Source organism: Etheostoma cragini, chromosome 9 (assembly GCF_013103735.1).
Source record: "Etheostoma cragini isolate CJK2018 chromosome 9, CSU_Ecrag_1.0, whole genome shotgun sequence".
Lineage (NCBI taxonomy): Eukaryota > Metazoa > Chordata > Actinopteri > Perciformes > Percidae > Etheostoma > Etheostoma cragini.
The window spans coordinates 5,976,625-5,993,124 of NC_048415.1; the positions used below are offsets into that span (position 1 = coordinate 5,976,625).

The 16,500-nt window shown below is 39.7% G+C and overlaps 1 protein-coding gene across 3 annotated transcripts in view; it reads right to left on the reverse strand.

Annotated features, from left to right (window-relative positions):
* Positions 1–1,351: 1,351 nt before the first annotated feature.
* Positions 1,352–16,500, reverse strand: part of tie1 (tyrosine kinase with immunoglobulin-like and EGF-like domains 1) — a 20,035-nt gene continuing 4,886 nt past the window's right edge. The window contains exons 5-24 of one of the 3 annotated variants that reach the window (XM_034881690.1): positions 16,212–16,343; positions 15,607–15,747; positions 15,360–15,488; positions 14,561–14,706; positions 13,571–13,715; positions 13,297–13,455; positions 12,842–12,982; positions 11,398–11,700; positions 10,566–10,856; positions 9,792–9,985; positions 9,489–9,635; positions 9,333–9,396; positions 9,089–9,199; positions 5,937–6,127; positions 5,081–5,194; positions 3,991–4,061; positions 2,543–2,583; positions 2,317–2,413; positions 2,124–2,223; positions 1,352–1,709 (exon numbers count right to left, since the gene is read on the reverse strand). In XM_034881690.1, the coding sequence (XP_034737581.1) occupies positions 1,638–1,709; positions 2,124–2,223; positions 2,317–2,413; positions 2,543–2,583; positions 3,991–4,061; positions 5,081–5,194; positions 5,937–6,127; positions 9,089–9,199; positions 9,333–9,396; positions 9,489–9,635; positions 9,792–9,985; positions 10,566–10,856; positions 11,398–11,700; positions 12,842–12,982; positions 13,297–13,455; positions 13,571–13,715; positions 14,561–14,706; positions 15,360–15,488; positions 15,607–15,747; positions 16,212–16,343 (2,789 nt within the window). In that variant the 3' untranslated portion in view covers positions 1,352–1,637. Of the gene's footprint in view, positions 1,710–2,123; positions 2,224–2,316; positions 2,414–2,542; positions 2,584–3,990; positions 4,062–4,819; positions 4,936–5,080; positions 5,195–5,936; positions 6,128–9,088; positions 9,200–9,332; positions 9,397–9,488; positions 9,636–9,791; positions 9,986–10,565; positions 10,857–11,397; positions 11,701–12,841; positions 12,983–13,296; positions 13,456–13,570; positions 13,716–14,560; positions 14,707–15,359; positions 15,489–15,606; positions 15,748–16,211; positions 16,344–16,500 lie in introns of those variants that run through there. The other 2 variants (XM_034881691.1, XM_034881692.1) reach the window with 2 other exon arrangements.

Sequence of the window (16,500 nt, forward strand, 5' to 3'; positions counted from 1 at the left end):
CCAAGAATTGCATCCAGATAGCAAGGAATTGATAATAAAATATTGATGTCTCTAAACATTCTTAAATTATTTTTATCCTTGATGAACATGACAAAGAAATGTTTATAGCCTAGCTTTTAAAAAGTAACTACCTTGCCTTATAAAATGATTATTATCCCTTGTAGATGCAAGTCTCGGCAGGGATGCAGAACTTGGCACGCGTTGTATACCCACTGATGGCGGTCCGTCCGCGGCTGAGGACCTGGAGCTCCCCATTAGTGTTTCCGTTTGATTGTTGAAAAGTGTTTAAAAAATGAAAAGGTATTTATTTAGAAGTGGGCTGCCTGCTAGTTAGCTAACGCTAGCTTCCGCACTCAACCAAGCCAGTGCATCTATGCCGGTGTCAATGATGTAATGATTCAGATGGACTCCCAAGACAAGACGGTGCTCACCCAACTGGCCAATAGAAACGTGGACCGCCCATGACATTATTTTCACATCGAGAGAAAAATCCTGAGACGAGAGCAAAAAAATTGCATCGAGAGCAAAGACTTAATTTTTGAAAGCAAGAAGAAAAACATTTGGAGAGAAACACTTTTCTTGAGAGAAATATTTTGCACACTGATAGCAAAAAATATATATTTGAGAGTTTAAAAAAGTATTTTGAGAGATATTTTTTTTCTAAGAAATAATTTAAAAAATTTCAAATTTATGTTTGAACTGTTTTATTCTCAAATATTATTATTTTCTGATATTGGTATGAAAACCTTTTCTCTCAAAAAGATTTTCTCTCACAAAATGCTTTTTTGCTATCAGTGTTATAACTTTTTTTGCTCAAACATTTTTTCTTCTCTCAGATCATTTATTTTCTCGCATGTAATAAAGAAACAAATCTACCTCCATATGCATGCAACACATGGAGCATCTACCACGGTTGCATTTATATCAGTCTGTATCTTTGATTACATTCAAATAGGGGGCTTTGATACATCTATGTGACCATTAAAAAAAGACAACAAATATATACACTAGTTATACATTTACATGGCAGTGATAGGCAAAAAAGTAAAAGAGATGGTATGAATGAGGCTGCTTTTAAGTGCTACATTGTTTGTGTCTTTCATCCTTTTCTAACAGTCTGAGAACTTGAATAAGTGTGATCCACTCTGTGTCCTTCATCTTCATGAAAAGATTTCCTTCTCCATTTGGACCAATGGAGGGAAAATAAAGTCCAGCGTTGACACCCCACAGACCTTGTGGTGTTTCAGCAGGTCACATAGCTCGTTATATGTTGCATCCCCTCAACACTACTAGAAAAGTGTCCAGCATTGTAACTTTTGTAACAACAAGAGGTACAATGTTGTGTCTTTTGTCTGGGATTGTTTTGTAGTAATAAGGGGTCCGGTTTTCTCAAAAAGGTTACTAGCAATGACATCTCTCCATCCAAGGCCCAGCGATACTCCTCATCTCCTAATGCCTCTGATAACTCCACACAGTGTCCTTTCACAGTCCTCCATCTATAGCTGGGTGGCTTTGGTAGAGAGCCTGGTCCTCCTGTCTTGTCGTTGTGCGGCAGGGAGGTGGCAGTAACGTGGCGACCATCCTCGGGGCTTCTTCTTGAGGCTACGTGGCATGCTAGGGTCTGAGGGGGCTGATAGTCAGGCCTCCTCGGCTGTGGCGTCTATCCCGGCGTAGGTGAAGTTCTCAAAAAGAGCCATGTTCACATAAGCCTGGAAGATAGGGGGAAGCTTGTAATTTAAGATTTTAACACATAACAAAAATATAAATGATATTTTGGCGCACACTGGAGGCTGGATTCTCTATTTGTGTATCAATGCTGAAGTCTCATAACGCATTCATGTCACATTGTACTTACCACACATTGAAACCTACAAAAGTGCCACCCTACTGGAACCAAATGGCTGCAAAACTACAATTTGCAGTGTTTCAGTGTAAAAAATTCCCAACAGTAACACCCTGTATGTAACTTGAATAACCAACAAAGTGAACTTTAGACTGCATTTTTAAGTATCTAATGTGAATATGGTTTTAGCAATGCAGTAGCCATCTTGGAGTAATGTTTGAACAACAGGACATTTTCCTATTCTTCCCTTTTTGGAGACATTGTGTGACTACAGCCTTACCTTCCTTGCCTCCTGCATCCTGTTGAGCTGGACAGAGATCTGGGAGAAGGGGGGTCTCTCGTAGGGCCGATCCCTCCAGCACTGCTTCATCAGTTCATAGCTGGAAAGAAAGAGAGACATTGATACCAGGGTAGAATAGAGAAAAGGAAGACAGGATGAAATGTTAATTAGCTCAAAAATGCTGACTACTTACACCTCATCATCACAGTTTTTGGGCTTTTCCATCCTGAAGCCTTGTGGCAGTTTCTCATAAAGCTCAGCGCACGTCATCCCACAATATGGTGTGCCACCTGACACACACAAACACACACACACAAGAAGGTGAGAGATTAAGTTTATTATGGTGATTATAAAGTATAAAGTATACCTTATTGGTAGACGAAGGGCGAGGTATCACCACAGGTTGTACTTGTACTTACCTAAGCTTACAATTTCCCAGAGGAGAACACCAAAAGACCACCTGGGAGAGAAAATGGGATTGAGATGTTTGTAAAGTAGGAAAGACAGGGTAAAAACATAAGGGGTTTGTTAGTAACATCTGCAAATAACCATTAACTTAATGTCTTCCCCTGGGACTTCCTTTGTTGATCATATTAGGTTAAAATGTTGCAAACAAACCAGCATCATCTCAAACCTGCTTTATAGCTAATTGTTTAATATTTTGAATCCAGTAAAATTACTGCATTATGAAGGTAGAAATGCTACCGTTGCATCTGACATGTCCTTATTTTCCCATTTGTACAATAGGAAAATTTGAACATTTGATAATTAAATATAGGTTATAAGGCCATGCTAGGTCTGTTGCCATCGTACATCAGTAGTTTAATCACATGGAGAAGTGTTCGTTCCTATTCATTGCGATCAGATGATCACTTTCTGCTCTTTGTTCCATTTGCCCGTACAAATCTTGGAAAAAGGGCTTTTGTCTACTCCGCTCCTTCTGCATGGAACTCTTTGCAAAAAGACTTGAAATTATCTGAACTTATTTCCTTAAATGCTTTTAAATCCAGATTGAGAGAACCTGAAATGACCTGTTTACATTGTAAATGTATGTCTGTGTTATATAACTTTGTATGTCTGTGTTATATAACTTTTATAAATGTAATTGATTGTGTTTTGCCTCTTGGCCAGGACTCCCTTGAAAAAGAGGTTTTTAATCTCAACGGGACTTTCCTGGTTAAATAAAGGTTAAATAAATAAATAAAAAAAAAGGTACAGGAATTCAATGATAATGCAGGTTTTCTTAACATCACAGACAAGAAAACCACTGTCTGAACAACAAGAAGCCACCTTCTTTCCTACGATCTGATTAGCGACAGAATTCAAGAGAAATGCCACATGTCACAATGCCATGTGGTAGATCATTTGAAAAGACAAGTGATGTTTGTGCTGTCTGCCTGTCCATTTTGTCTTTGTTTATCTCTCTGTCTCAGATCTTGTTCTCCACTTTTCCCTCACACTTTGCTTCTTTCACTAATGTTTAGAACTCTCTGGCCCTACAGGGAGCCTTCACACTTCTTCCGTTAGTTGTCCTACGCTCTTCAAGCTGTGTATAAATAGGCTCCAGTTGACAGACCAAGTCTGTCTGCTAAGGTGTACCGCAGGCTTCCTGGTCGTGCTTATCAGTTACACAACACACTGTTACCACGCCACCAGTGACAGAGGGATGATTTGTTTGCAAGCCTGCCATGTCACTCAACATGCCCTAACAGCGCTCTGAGTAGTTCCAAATACAGATATAATTGACGCTCTCGGGTGATAAACATTATGAGCTTTGCCTGCCAAACACCACCTGTCGCAGTGAGTGCAATAAAGTCAGGAATTATATTAGTTGAACGGATGAGTTAACACTGTACTGTACACTCACACATCACTCTTGGTCGTATACACGCTGTAGTTCAGGGACTCAATGGCCATCCAGCGTACAGGCAGCCTCCCCTGAAAGCAAACCGATTCATGTGACAATTTCTTCTATGTTGACTTATACCCTTGCTAAAAGAGTCTGATTGTGAATATTAATCCCATCATCCCACATATTATCAAAATCTCTCAGTTACTGTCTAAACAGTAGGTCATTTGATTGCATTTAACTTGACGTGAGACCAGTAGGCTAATTTACTCTCAGCTTGCAAAAAATCCTTGGAGTAAGTAGTAGTTATATATAGTAATTCATCCTTACAAAAAGTTGTTAGTTACAAACAATAACATTTTTTTTACAATAGTATAGTAATCAATTAATAACCATTGTGTGGCAGGCATCACATTGACTGACAGACTACAGATTTTACACCGTGGTGTCACAAACGTATATCATGTGCAGATATTTATTGGTTAATGTTTGTTAAGTTTGTTTGTGCCTGTGTTGATTAAAGCTTCAAATATTAATTGATTAATCCATTAGTTGTCAACTATTATATTATGCTGCATATATTTTAATAATTATATGGTTTGAGTACTTTTTTATGAAATAAGGAAAGATTTTCTGCCTCCAGCTTCTCAAATGTGAATTTTTACTAGTTTCTTCACGCCACTGTGACAGTAAACTAAATATTATTGAGTTGTGCATGAAAAAGACTTTTGAGGACGTCATCTTGGGCTTTGGGAAACACTAATCAACACTTTTTTTCCAATCAACAATGAAAAGTAACTTGCAGCCCTAGTGTTGATTAGTGTTTTGTTATTTCACAGACCCTCTACTTTTTCTCTTCCAAATGTGAGCATGTGTGTGTGTGCATTACAACAACCAATGCAACAGCAGTTGTCATACCCCTCTCTCTCTCTCCCCGTTTCCAGTCTGCCTCTTCTCTGTCAACTATCCAATAAAAGTAAAAATACCCACAGAATTATAAATAAAGTGGAAATACATTGGAAAGATTGTCTTCAAAACATCTAGTGCCCTCTGTTGGCTGTTTTCTGAAGAAAAGAAAAGTTCAACTGTGTATGACACGACCACTCACCATTGTCTTCTTAACGTACACTTCCTCACCACGCGACAGACCGAAGTCGGCTATCTTCGCCACCAGGCTGTCTCCTACGAGAACATTCCTGGCTGCCAAATCCCTGTGGATGAACTAGTACAAAGTGGAAGAGAGGAGAGGTGTTATTACCGGTAACAATACCAGGCCTGATGCATAAATCCTTTACACAGAAACATTATAATTTATATGTATGTATATATGTTATTGAATTTTTTTAGAATTTTTGTTTGAAGTATATGCTTTATTTAAATTTCTAAGTTGAAAAAGACAATTTAGTGAGGGCAATTTTGTTTATGTCATATCAGCTGAATGGAGTTTTAGCTCAAGCAAGCGTTATGAAATGTCCTTTACATGGACCAAAGACATAAACAAACTTCTAAGATAATAACATGCTTGGGTACTTTAACACAATAACCTCATTAAACATATAAGATATCATTTAAAATAGGGTGTAACATATGATGTTGTAAACGGAAAAGCTCAATTATTGCAGGTACTTTTGACATATTGAATGCTGTCAGGTTTATAACATCATCTACAAAATACTTTTATAAAGCACTGTGCGTAAAATAATTTAATTAGGTTGCAGTCAATAAGATATAAAACTGATTGCATTAAATTGTTACAGCTCTGCCCCATTTATGTTTTTAATTAAGTCTTTAGAAATAATTTAATCACAGTTGTTCTAAGTCATTTAATTACTTTTTCAACATTGACTGTCAAAGGCCCATTTGATGAAAAAACCTGTGATGATTACGAGAGGTTTGAATTTGTTTTTAAATCCACTTATCCACACAAATTGTTATCTAAGCAGCCACCCACATACTCCTCCTACCTGTTTGTCACTTAGGTAGTGCATCCCAGTTGCCACATCTACAGCAAACTGCAGTAGCTGCTGGGAGGTGAGGGTGGAAGCAGTGCCGTGCTCCTTGGCAAAGGCAGGATCGGTCTCCAAAACTCGACTCTTCCTTAAAAAGTCCAGAAGGTTACCATAGGGAGCGTATTCGATGGCTATGTACAGGTAACCTAAGAAAACACAGAGAGGGAAGAGAAGTTTACCCTGTCTTAATATGAGATTTAAAATTGCATTTGGGGGAACATATAATGTATTCAACAATACAATAAATGTTTCTTGTTGTTAATGTGATTAACAAAGTTAAGGCTGATGCTAATAAACATTTTTTTTCTATCTGTTCACATTATTAGCAGCTCAACTCCCCAAAAACTGTGGCAATGAGCTCGGCTGGCCTGCATACAATAGGTTGGGAAGAGACCCAGCTACAGTTGGTACAGGGGTTAGCCTTGAACAGTTCCATTTTGACACAGAGGCAAACCAGACCTGTTTATGAAATCCTCACAGAGATCAACCAGATGGTTTGTTAATAGATGGCAAGGTCATGAAGTATTTGTGCTTGTTGGAAGGGATTCTTATTGATTTTACCAGGACCAGAGAAAGTGCCAACACAATTAGTTAATACCATATGTGGAAGGAAAGAATAACAGGATGAAGAACAGACTGGCCGAAGAACTGGAATATAATATAATTATGTTCCTTCTCAGCTACAACAACTTATGTTAATCAGGACATGCTGTGTTTCCTCCAGCAACGTCTTTCCAAAACAATTTAATTTTCTCAACATGAAACACAAATGTCTTTGTCATATCTATATGTGTAGGGTGTTGTTTCCAGGAAAACACTTTCTCATCTTACCAAGATCTGGAACAAATTGACACTTTAGAGGTCAACATTATGAAAGAATGTGAAGGTGTGTGCGGTCATTCAGCATTAAAAGGTTGAACCTAGGAGTTATAGATGGTGTATTTCTATGTTGAGAGTGTAAAATGAATCAGGGAATTAGCTCTTGTCCTGTGACCAACTTCATTAAAACAACTCTGTATGAGTCTTCATGGTAGTATATCAGCATTTAGTCTACACAGAAAAATGTTGTGTTGTAAAAGTTGATCTAGATCAGCTTTTATAAACAACATGCTGACTATTTTGTTTTTTTAAACTTTATCTCTCCTTTACATTTGAGTATCTATCAAATGACTTGTGTTCATTTCCTGACGTTCAACCTTTTAATGCTGAATTACCCCTGAACGCACCTAATTCTTTCACAATGTTGATATCTGAAGAGTCAATTTGTTCCAGATTTCGGAAAGATGAGAAAGTGTATGACTGAAAACAACACAAATATATTTCCCCTTTGAACTAAATAATTACAGACAGATGCTGAATGGATCAAATGAATAAAAGCCTGAAACCAGAAGACAATGAAGCTGAAAACTCCCAAAATGCCAAAAACAGCTATTGAGTAACAGCTACCACTGTAGGCCACTTTCTCTGTTGCAATAAGACATGTTACCAGCTTGGGCAAAGGGAGAGGCAACACAGAGAAAACAAGTGCAAATTGTGTGTCAAAGAAATAATACTCCCTGGATTTCTTTATCATCTCTTTCCTTTTTTATTTTCCCATCTTTACCTTCAAGCCTGCTTTCCTCCCTCCCTTTTCCCTACAACAATCCTTTCTTCCTTCCTTGCTTTCTCACCCTCTACTTCCTTCCTCTTTTCCTTCATTTTACAATCAGTTTGTAGGTTGAGCACAAGGCCAGTCTTTCCATACTATAAATAGAATGTGTATGTCTCAACCTTTCAAATTGTTTTTTGTGTAAACTTAATTCAATATACTGTGTTACTTATTGCTGTTAAAAATTGAGATATTCAAAAGAATGAATACAGTCTTTTTGTACTGCCTTTACTCAATAAAAAAGTGAACCTGAGTTAAACAACAGATTAAACACATTACAGTGAAGGTTTGCAGAGTCAAATGCTACTTGAAATTGAAACCAGTGGGGAGACACAGAGAATAAGGCAGATGTTTATAGTTCAAGGCTGATTTGGTTTTGTAATGTCCTCACTGATTTACTTCCCGTACTAGACTTCCTCTCTCACATGTTATCAATCTTTGATCAAACAAAAGTAATTGAAATATTTAATGCAAAAGCCATCGGATGGAGCCATGAGAAACTGATACTCAATCGTAAGACCTGGGGCCAAGGAAACCTAATACGCATACATAAATACAGGACACAGTCGTATGCTTGTGAGCAAATGGAGAAATCAAACAAAAGTCATTGTGCAAAATGCTTATGGCAGGCAAGGATTATTTAGCTTGGACACATGCTGGTGCTTTCCAGGTGCAGATGAAAGAGGATCAGATGGGAGTGTCTGTTTGGATCTCAAGCAGAAATAATTTAACATGTGCTTTTACAGTCCTACATACAGGGCTACATTTAATAAAATTAAGATAGATAGAAGTAGGATTGGGTCAGGATATTTACTGCAGGACACTGACTAGTATGTCAGTAAAAATCAGTCTTTACAAAAGTCAATACTGACTCATCTATATATTGGGAAAATGCTTTTAGATAATTTAAATATTTGGAAAGTCTCCACAATACATACCAATAAACTATATTAATTAATATAAATGACCATACACATTTAAAACCGGGCAATATGTTGCTAAACTTGCTATGGATGAAACCATACCATGGAGCTCACGTATCAATCACAGTGGATCATCTACATGACAACTGATCAAACTCCACCCCGCTGGTAAAGACTGTGTGATACTGGGTTGAACGCTCCAGAGAAACTAATTGTAAGGGGAACTTAAATTTGGTTTGCTTTCCTTTGTTTTATTATTTCAGATTTATGATGCATAGGATAAATAATAAGGTAATACCATCATTGGTTTATGTCGTAGCATATTACATAAATGGCCAATGTCCACCAAATGACAAATAGAAAATTGAGTGTATCACACAATATATTAATGCCTAGATGCTAAATAAGCAACATACAAATAACCTTCTTAGTTTTGCACCCAACAGCCAATAGATTTGTACGACCAAAAACAGCATTAAACATCGTAACCATCAATAATCAATATTCATAAAAACCACTAGGTGTCACTCACTTACCTCTATTCTCACAGGCCCCTATCAGGTTGATGATGTTGGGATGCTGGCCTAGTTTACACAGCACCTCCAGCTCCCCTGCAAAGTCTCTGTGGTCATTCTCTGAGGCAAACTCTGCAGGAAGATCAGCAAGCACGGCATCATTAGACAAAGTGGAAGCAAAGCAGCTTCAGTGTTTTTGTATGTGATGCATGCACGTTATATATGGGTATCTCTGAGTGCATGCATAAATGTGCGCTAGAGTTACCTTTCAGCATCTTGATGGCTGCACTCATTTTGCTGCCGTCCTTCTTGATCATTGCTTTGATGACCTGGTTTTGAAACAGTTGTTAGCTTAAATGTTTAACCCACTGAATAAAGAAGGCCAACTAACAGAAAAACATTTATACAAGAGCCCAAGCACCTGGCCAAAGTTGCCCTCTCCGATGACATCTTCGAATTTTATGTCCTCCCACTCCAGGATTGGATAGGTGAGGGGCTCTGGCGTCGGTTTGGGCCTCCGTGTCAGGGTCAAAGTTCCTGAGTTAAACTGAAGAATAGTCTCCTCACCCTGGAGGTATTAACATTCTTGAGCTTGGCAATGAATATTAATTTAATTTCTTTACAGTAAATTTTATCAAACCTCAAAACGGAGATCTATCAGATCAAATGTGATGTCAATTAAGAATTAATGAACTCCTCAGCTTTCCAAAATTGGAATCCTTACCGATCCAGACTGATAGGTGAACGTGCGCCGACGGTTGAGCAGCGTCTTGCGGATGAAGAAAAGAGCCAACAGTGCCAGCAGGATGGTCACACATGTGACAGTTACCGAGCCCACCACTGCCACCAACAGCTGGTAGCTGTCCCCAGAAGGCCTTCCAGCCACACCCTGGGTGGTCGGGGTTAAACTCTGAAGGCCTTTTTTGGCAGAGGGGAAGAGATGAAAAAAAAGAGTTCAGAAGGCCAGGATTGAAGATGAAGAGGAAAAAACAATTAGGGGGATGGAGACGATTTTCAGACGGTGGAGATAAATAGGCTGTCTATGTATTATAATCTTGAATAAATCCCTGTCCCCGGGTGGGTGGTCTTGTTCTACGCCACCTGGGAAAAGCCCAATTTTGGCCACAAGAACAGTAGTGTAGAAAGTTTCCACTGGCAGCTAAATTTAGCTTGAATGGAAAATAGATGTTTGCACAAAAAGCTATAAAGGTCCTTCTTTTACTATAGTACACTGGTTTATTCATTCATTTTGAAAATGTGAATCATTCTAGTAATCCAGAAGTTGAGCATTTCTGCTGTAACACTGCTGCCCTGGTGTGCCAACCTAGAGAGGATAGGCTTACAACAAGATTCTCTCAAACCGTTCTGGTCTTACATCCAACAGTTAGGTTGCAAATCTTCATCCTCAGTATGAAATAATAATTATTATTATTTTCAAAATGTCAGTCTTAGAATTGCTGGATAAAGGTGGGTCTGCAGACAGTAACTTCCTACTCACCGTCCCCTTGTGTCATCGCCTGAACAAACTTGCTCCACTCTCCCGGCACTTTGGAGAAAGCCCTCACTCTGAACTGGTAGAGTGTGCTGCCGTTGAGGGCTGTCACATCTTTTGTGGTCTTGTTCCCATCATCTGTGTCCACCCAAGGGTGAGGGGTCCCTTGGCCAACTGGTTGGTACTCTATGACATATTTAATGATGCCTCCATTGGGATCTTCAGGGGGCTGCCACTTCACTTGAATGGCTGACATAGACAGAGGCAGAGCCTGGATGTTGCGTGGGGATGATGGACCTGGGACACAGAGACATTATCATAGTTGGGGCAATCAACCGTAATTGTGTAAAACTATATTCTACAATAAAATTACAGCTCCAGTCACAGGCGTTAATGCTTTGGTGTTCTGGGAAAGCTTTAACACCAAACAAGAGTACAACAGCATCCATTGGCTTTCTGACTGACATTGTTCTTATTGGATTTTTCCTTTGGTTCCTTACCTTTCACTTTTTAGCTGCTAATCTTATCTTCAGCTCAATTAAAGTTTGTGGGCAGAGAGAGAGAGAGTCGCCAAGCAATGAGCAAGCACTAGTTCAATTGTTCTTTTAAAAACAAGTGAGTGTTTAAAAATAATATAAAAAGCTTTTCATCATCCCATTTTTTGTTGTTGTTATTTACCGTTTTAACAATACGAGTGAACCTTTGCCTACAACATACTCTATATTGTGTTAGGGCTCTTGTGTCAAAAAAACACTGTAAATGCAAACTAAATTGGAAATCCTGCAACATTTAGAAGGAGCCTTCCTTGCAGCTTATTAACAGCAGAGTTTCTAGTTACCCTGGCTGTGGATGCGGAAGTGGTAGGCTTTGGAGGGCGGCCCCTGGCTGCCACAGTTGATGAGGCGCACCACCACGGTGTAGTCTTTCTGGTACTCCAGGTTGTGGAACTTTGTAGAAAGCACAGTAAGCAGAGTGGTCTCCTCCAGAAGTCTCTCACTGTAGGGTGGTGGCCCGAAGAGCTGCACTAAAAAGCCACTGGCTGTGTCAGCATTAATGCCATTGTTGGCGGGAAGTCGCCAGCGTACAGTGACATTGCGGCCTTCCACCGAGCTGATGTCAATCTCAGGTTGAACTGTGGGCTCTGCAGCGACAGAGAACACAGGATGAGCTGAGTGGACTAACAGCTCCTCGGGAATTTCTCTCACTATGTCAGTTACTGTTTCCTAAAATGGATCCCTAAGCTTCTGAGGGACGGAAATTGTTCTTTGAAGGGATTTGGGACATTTACCTCAAATTATATTTCAACTGGCTGCCGTACAGTGGTAGGACTGTAAGCTCACAAGCAAGAAAGTACTAGCTTTAAATATTGGTCTTGGTCCTTTCTGAATTGACCTTTATGGTTCATATGGGTTCCGTAAGGGTGCTGTGGTTTCCCTTCACAGTCCAAAGGCAGTTTGATAGGAGATCTGAATGGGTTTGTATGTCTGTGCCCCAAATCCAGACTACATAGTACTTCTAAGCAGGGTTTTTGTAAGTAGTCTGTTTACATGGGGAAAGTTGCGTTTTGGCTAACATAAATACAGTATTTTTAAATGCAAATTAAACTTCTCACTCCATTGTCTAAAACTGTTGAGTGGTCCTTCTCAAAGGCGTACAAGTCACTATTAAAAATAGTTTGGGCTCATGCAAGAGACCAACGGTCCCTTTTAACATATACAATTTGTTCCATTTCACACATTGACCACATATTGCCAAAGATTCAAACTCAATATAACAATAAAACTATGACAACCCAAAACATTAATTTTCCTATTTTTGAACAATAATTTTCCCAATTTTGTTTTCTTTACTTGATCTTTTTTTTGTACTCACACACTCAGATATGCTCTCTCCCTCTACACCACAATCCATGAGGAATCAAATTCCTGACTCCCTTGTGACTTCTAGCTGAATGATGACAAAGGTTTTCTTTTTTTCTTCTCGTAGTTTTGATCCCATAGGTTCCTCACTTTATTTTTAGCAAAGAAGTGCCCAATAGATCATTTCATGCCACTGGTATCTTTTTATAGTTGTCCCTTACTTAATCATCAGATAGGATCAGATAGCATCACAGGGGGAAAGACAACTGGCTCCTATGTGCGTGGGAAAAACACTGCTCAGCAGAAACAAGATAATTGTGCTTGCTTAAGTTCTGTGGTCCTGTGATTTGTTCCCAGGCAACATTTCCTGATAAATATACTCATGTTCAGATGTGTGTGATCCAAGTTATCTGTGGGTCATACCGGGACAATCAGTCTCCATGATGGCCTCTGGCCCCAGGGCCCCCTCCCCGCCTTCCCCAGGACGACTCAGCTGGACCCGGACGCGGTAGCTGGTTGAAGGCTCCAGGTTCATCAGAGTGATAGGCTCTTTGTCACTATAAACTGAATGAAAGTGGATGTAGGAAATGCTGTTTACATTTTATTGATAATTTTAGGTTTAGATAACATTTTGCTTAACCCATACATCTACAGAAGTATTATAGACACACAGAATATAAATGAAATATTAAAAAGCATTGATGTACTTTCCTTTGTAATTGCAGATTACACATTCTAACCTAATCTTATAAAGTGCAGAAATAATAGTGATTACCGGTTCCTTCAATAATTACTTTTGTTTCTACTGTGGAATGAAGCACAAGTAAAAAATAATCTTCTGATAGTGTTGCTTGAAACACCTTTGAATGATATCTTACCTATGATGGAGGACCAGGAGTCTCCATTCTCCACAGGCTTGTAGAGAAGCCGGGTGGAGGATATGGGGCCGTCTCCTCTGTGGGAGTCCACCGGCATCACAAGCAGCTGCTTACTCCTTTTTTCCAGCAGTTTAGGAGCAGTAGTGGGCACAGGGGGCTCTGAGTGGACACAGCAAAACATGTGTTGCTGTTGTGCGATGTGCCTGCATACTGGAAAATAATATATTGTCCTCTCTGTTTACAACTTTACTCAAAAGGAACCAGACGCACAGACCTTTAATGGTGAGGTTAAACTTGAGGGAGTCCTGGCCTCCATTGGTGGACACCCTGCACTCCCACAACCCTCCTTGTTGAGCGCTCAGACGAGGGATCTCAAACGAGGCTGTACTCTTATGCGAGTCCATGACAGTTCTAGAAGCCTGAGAGTAGAACGTAACACACAATAGAATGTGATGTAACATGAAAAAAAAGAAACATTGACTGGACCTATTCTTGGTGCTCCTTGGATTTGCGCTAAGAACGGCCTCACTCTAAGAGATTTCTTTTTTTCCTGTGTGAAGTGCTGCTGGTATCAGATTGGCTATATCATCAAGGAAACAGCACAGAATGAATGACAAAATGTCAGCATGTCTCTTATAGGCAACACGTGGTAACGGCTGCACTGGAGAGTGATACAGCCTAATCTCTTCAGGCCATTGTGTTGTTTACTTCCTCCGAGCTTGATTTAACCTTGCAATCATCAGCCCAATCTTAAAGGCGTAGTACAATTTAACTTTATTCTTTAGCTGTTGGCAATGCACCCAACAATGTTCATGGAGGTTCACAAACTGCTTTATTTATTTTATTTAACTTTGTTTAGAGTGATTCATTACCTTCTACACATTTGAAGAGTTAATGTGCGGTTACTGGCTTTCTAGCTGAGAGTCAGATGAGAAGAGAAATATTGCGCTCATGTCTGAGCGGAAAGAACCAAGAGGTGACCTTAGCTTAGCATAAAGACAGAAAAAACAGCCAACCCGGCTCTTTCCGATCTCGCAAAACATCAGAAAAAATGCACAATTATATAACAAGAACCATGATGTGATAACGACACCCTTGGTCAACCCTGGTACTAGATCACTCTCTCCGTGTGTGGCCTTGTATTTCATCTCTGCCTGACTACCTTATCCTACGTTTTGTCCAACCTGTGTGTTTTGTTTATTTTCATTCACGCTTACTATAAGCTATCTTGGCTAGTGTTGCAAGCGATTGCCGGTCTTTCTACCTTGAGCACAGTGCTGTCCAACTTTCGCAGCTCAATGCTGTTGTGGCTGGGCAGGGGGTTGCCTGTGGCTGAACAAGAGATCTTGGGGCTGGAGTTTAGATTCCACTCCAAACTACCATCCAAATTCAAGATCTGGGGGGCCCGGTCTGGAAATGGAGAGAGGCATGGAACAGAGATCGACAAAAGGTGATGTGGATAGTGACAGAGGAAAATGATGTGACTCACTGGATATGAATCAGAGTCCATAGCTAATGCTATTTTCAAAATTTCTAACCTAAATATGTTTTGTTAGAAATTCAAAATATCTCCAAAGATTATGTTTTATGTTTAACTTTTGCAAAATTGACAGTTTTAGGTGCAGTACATGTCGGCCATTAAAATGTGAAAACTTAAAAGAGAAGAAACAAAATGGTGGCAGACTCAAGGATTTACATGCAAATAAATGTTACCATTTCACCAGATGTGCCGGCTTTATCAGGGTTTCATTGGAATTCTGTCATAAACCCTGATCAAGCCGGCTTGTCTGGTGAAACGGTTTAATTAAACTGCATGTAATCCTGCTATGTGCATCTGTGTGTTGTGAGTTCTTTAGGTTGTGCATGTTACTAAATGTTTTCTGTCGTGTTGAAGAAGAAGTTGATGGTATTTGGTGAGCATGATGATGAAAAGTGAAATGTGCTGTGCAGTGACGTACATTTAGAATACAGTATTAATGCAGTCAATTTCATTCCACAGAGGAGGTGGGTTTAAATGAAAAAATGGAGCAAAAGAAGAATTAATAAGACGGGGCGATACCTACCAGACTTCTCACAGTTCTGTCCTCTCCATCCTGTCAGACATTGGCATCCAATAAAACGGTTGCAAATCCCTCCATTCTGGCATTGACAGCTCAGGCTGCAGTCTGGTCCATACATGTCACTATAACAGGCTGACAACAGTAAACACAAAACTGTATTGCATTGTGTGACACACAAAAGAGTAAAAAAACATTATTTAACCTTAAGGCATATTACTCTAATTAGAAATTCAAATGATGTAGCGCTCACCCTGCTCACAGCGGCTCCCAAACCAGCCACTGGCGCAGGAGCAGCCGTAAGGGTCTGGTAGGCAGAAGCGAAGCCCCTTGCAGTTCAGCTCGGGGCCACATGATTCCTGGCAGTTTCGGCCAAACATTCCTTCTCTGCAGGCTGCAAACCATCAGAGAAAGACAAATTCACAAATGTGTTTATTTAAATTCCTTGAGTATTGCGGGACATGCCTCAACCTGCCTTAAAAAACACCACAGAGGACAGAGTAGCTAGTCTGCCAGTGTACTCATCTGTAACCCATAGACTTTTTAGTGCATAGTTATATTTTATTGCATCATTAAAAGACAAACTGCTTAGACAAGGTTGTTACCCGAAGGTTGTGAAGATTTAATGATTATCTAATATCTGTCATTTAAATGAAATGGACCTCACATGGAGTCTTCTGACCTTAAGAACTAACAGCTCAACACACGCACACTATAAAAAAATTGCGGTGTCAAAATGTACCTAATTTGGATCGATACAGCACAGACGCAACAGTGGATTAACTTTGACTTGAATTTCTACTACTAATTTCTACTACTAATGTGTGACCACGGGGTATTGGGTAGTACATTACAAACCTGTCTCACACCGTGTCCCCATGAATCCTGGAGGGCAGATACAGTCTCCGTCGACGTCGTGACACCATCCGCCGTTAAGACACTCCGGACAGTCCTTGTCACAGTAAGGACCCCACTTCTTACTGGGACAGTCTACAGAGAAAAATTGTTTTATTTCCTTAGAAAAGTACATAACATGTAAAAAGTGTGAGGTGTAAAATCCAAACATGTTATAAATATATAATGTGTGTGTTTGTTGAACCTGCCTGTAAAAAAAGTTCCTGCTTTCAGGCTATTTGGGGGGGGGGGG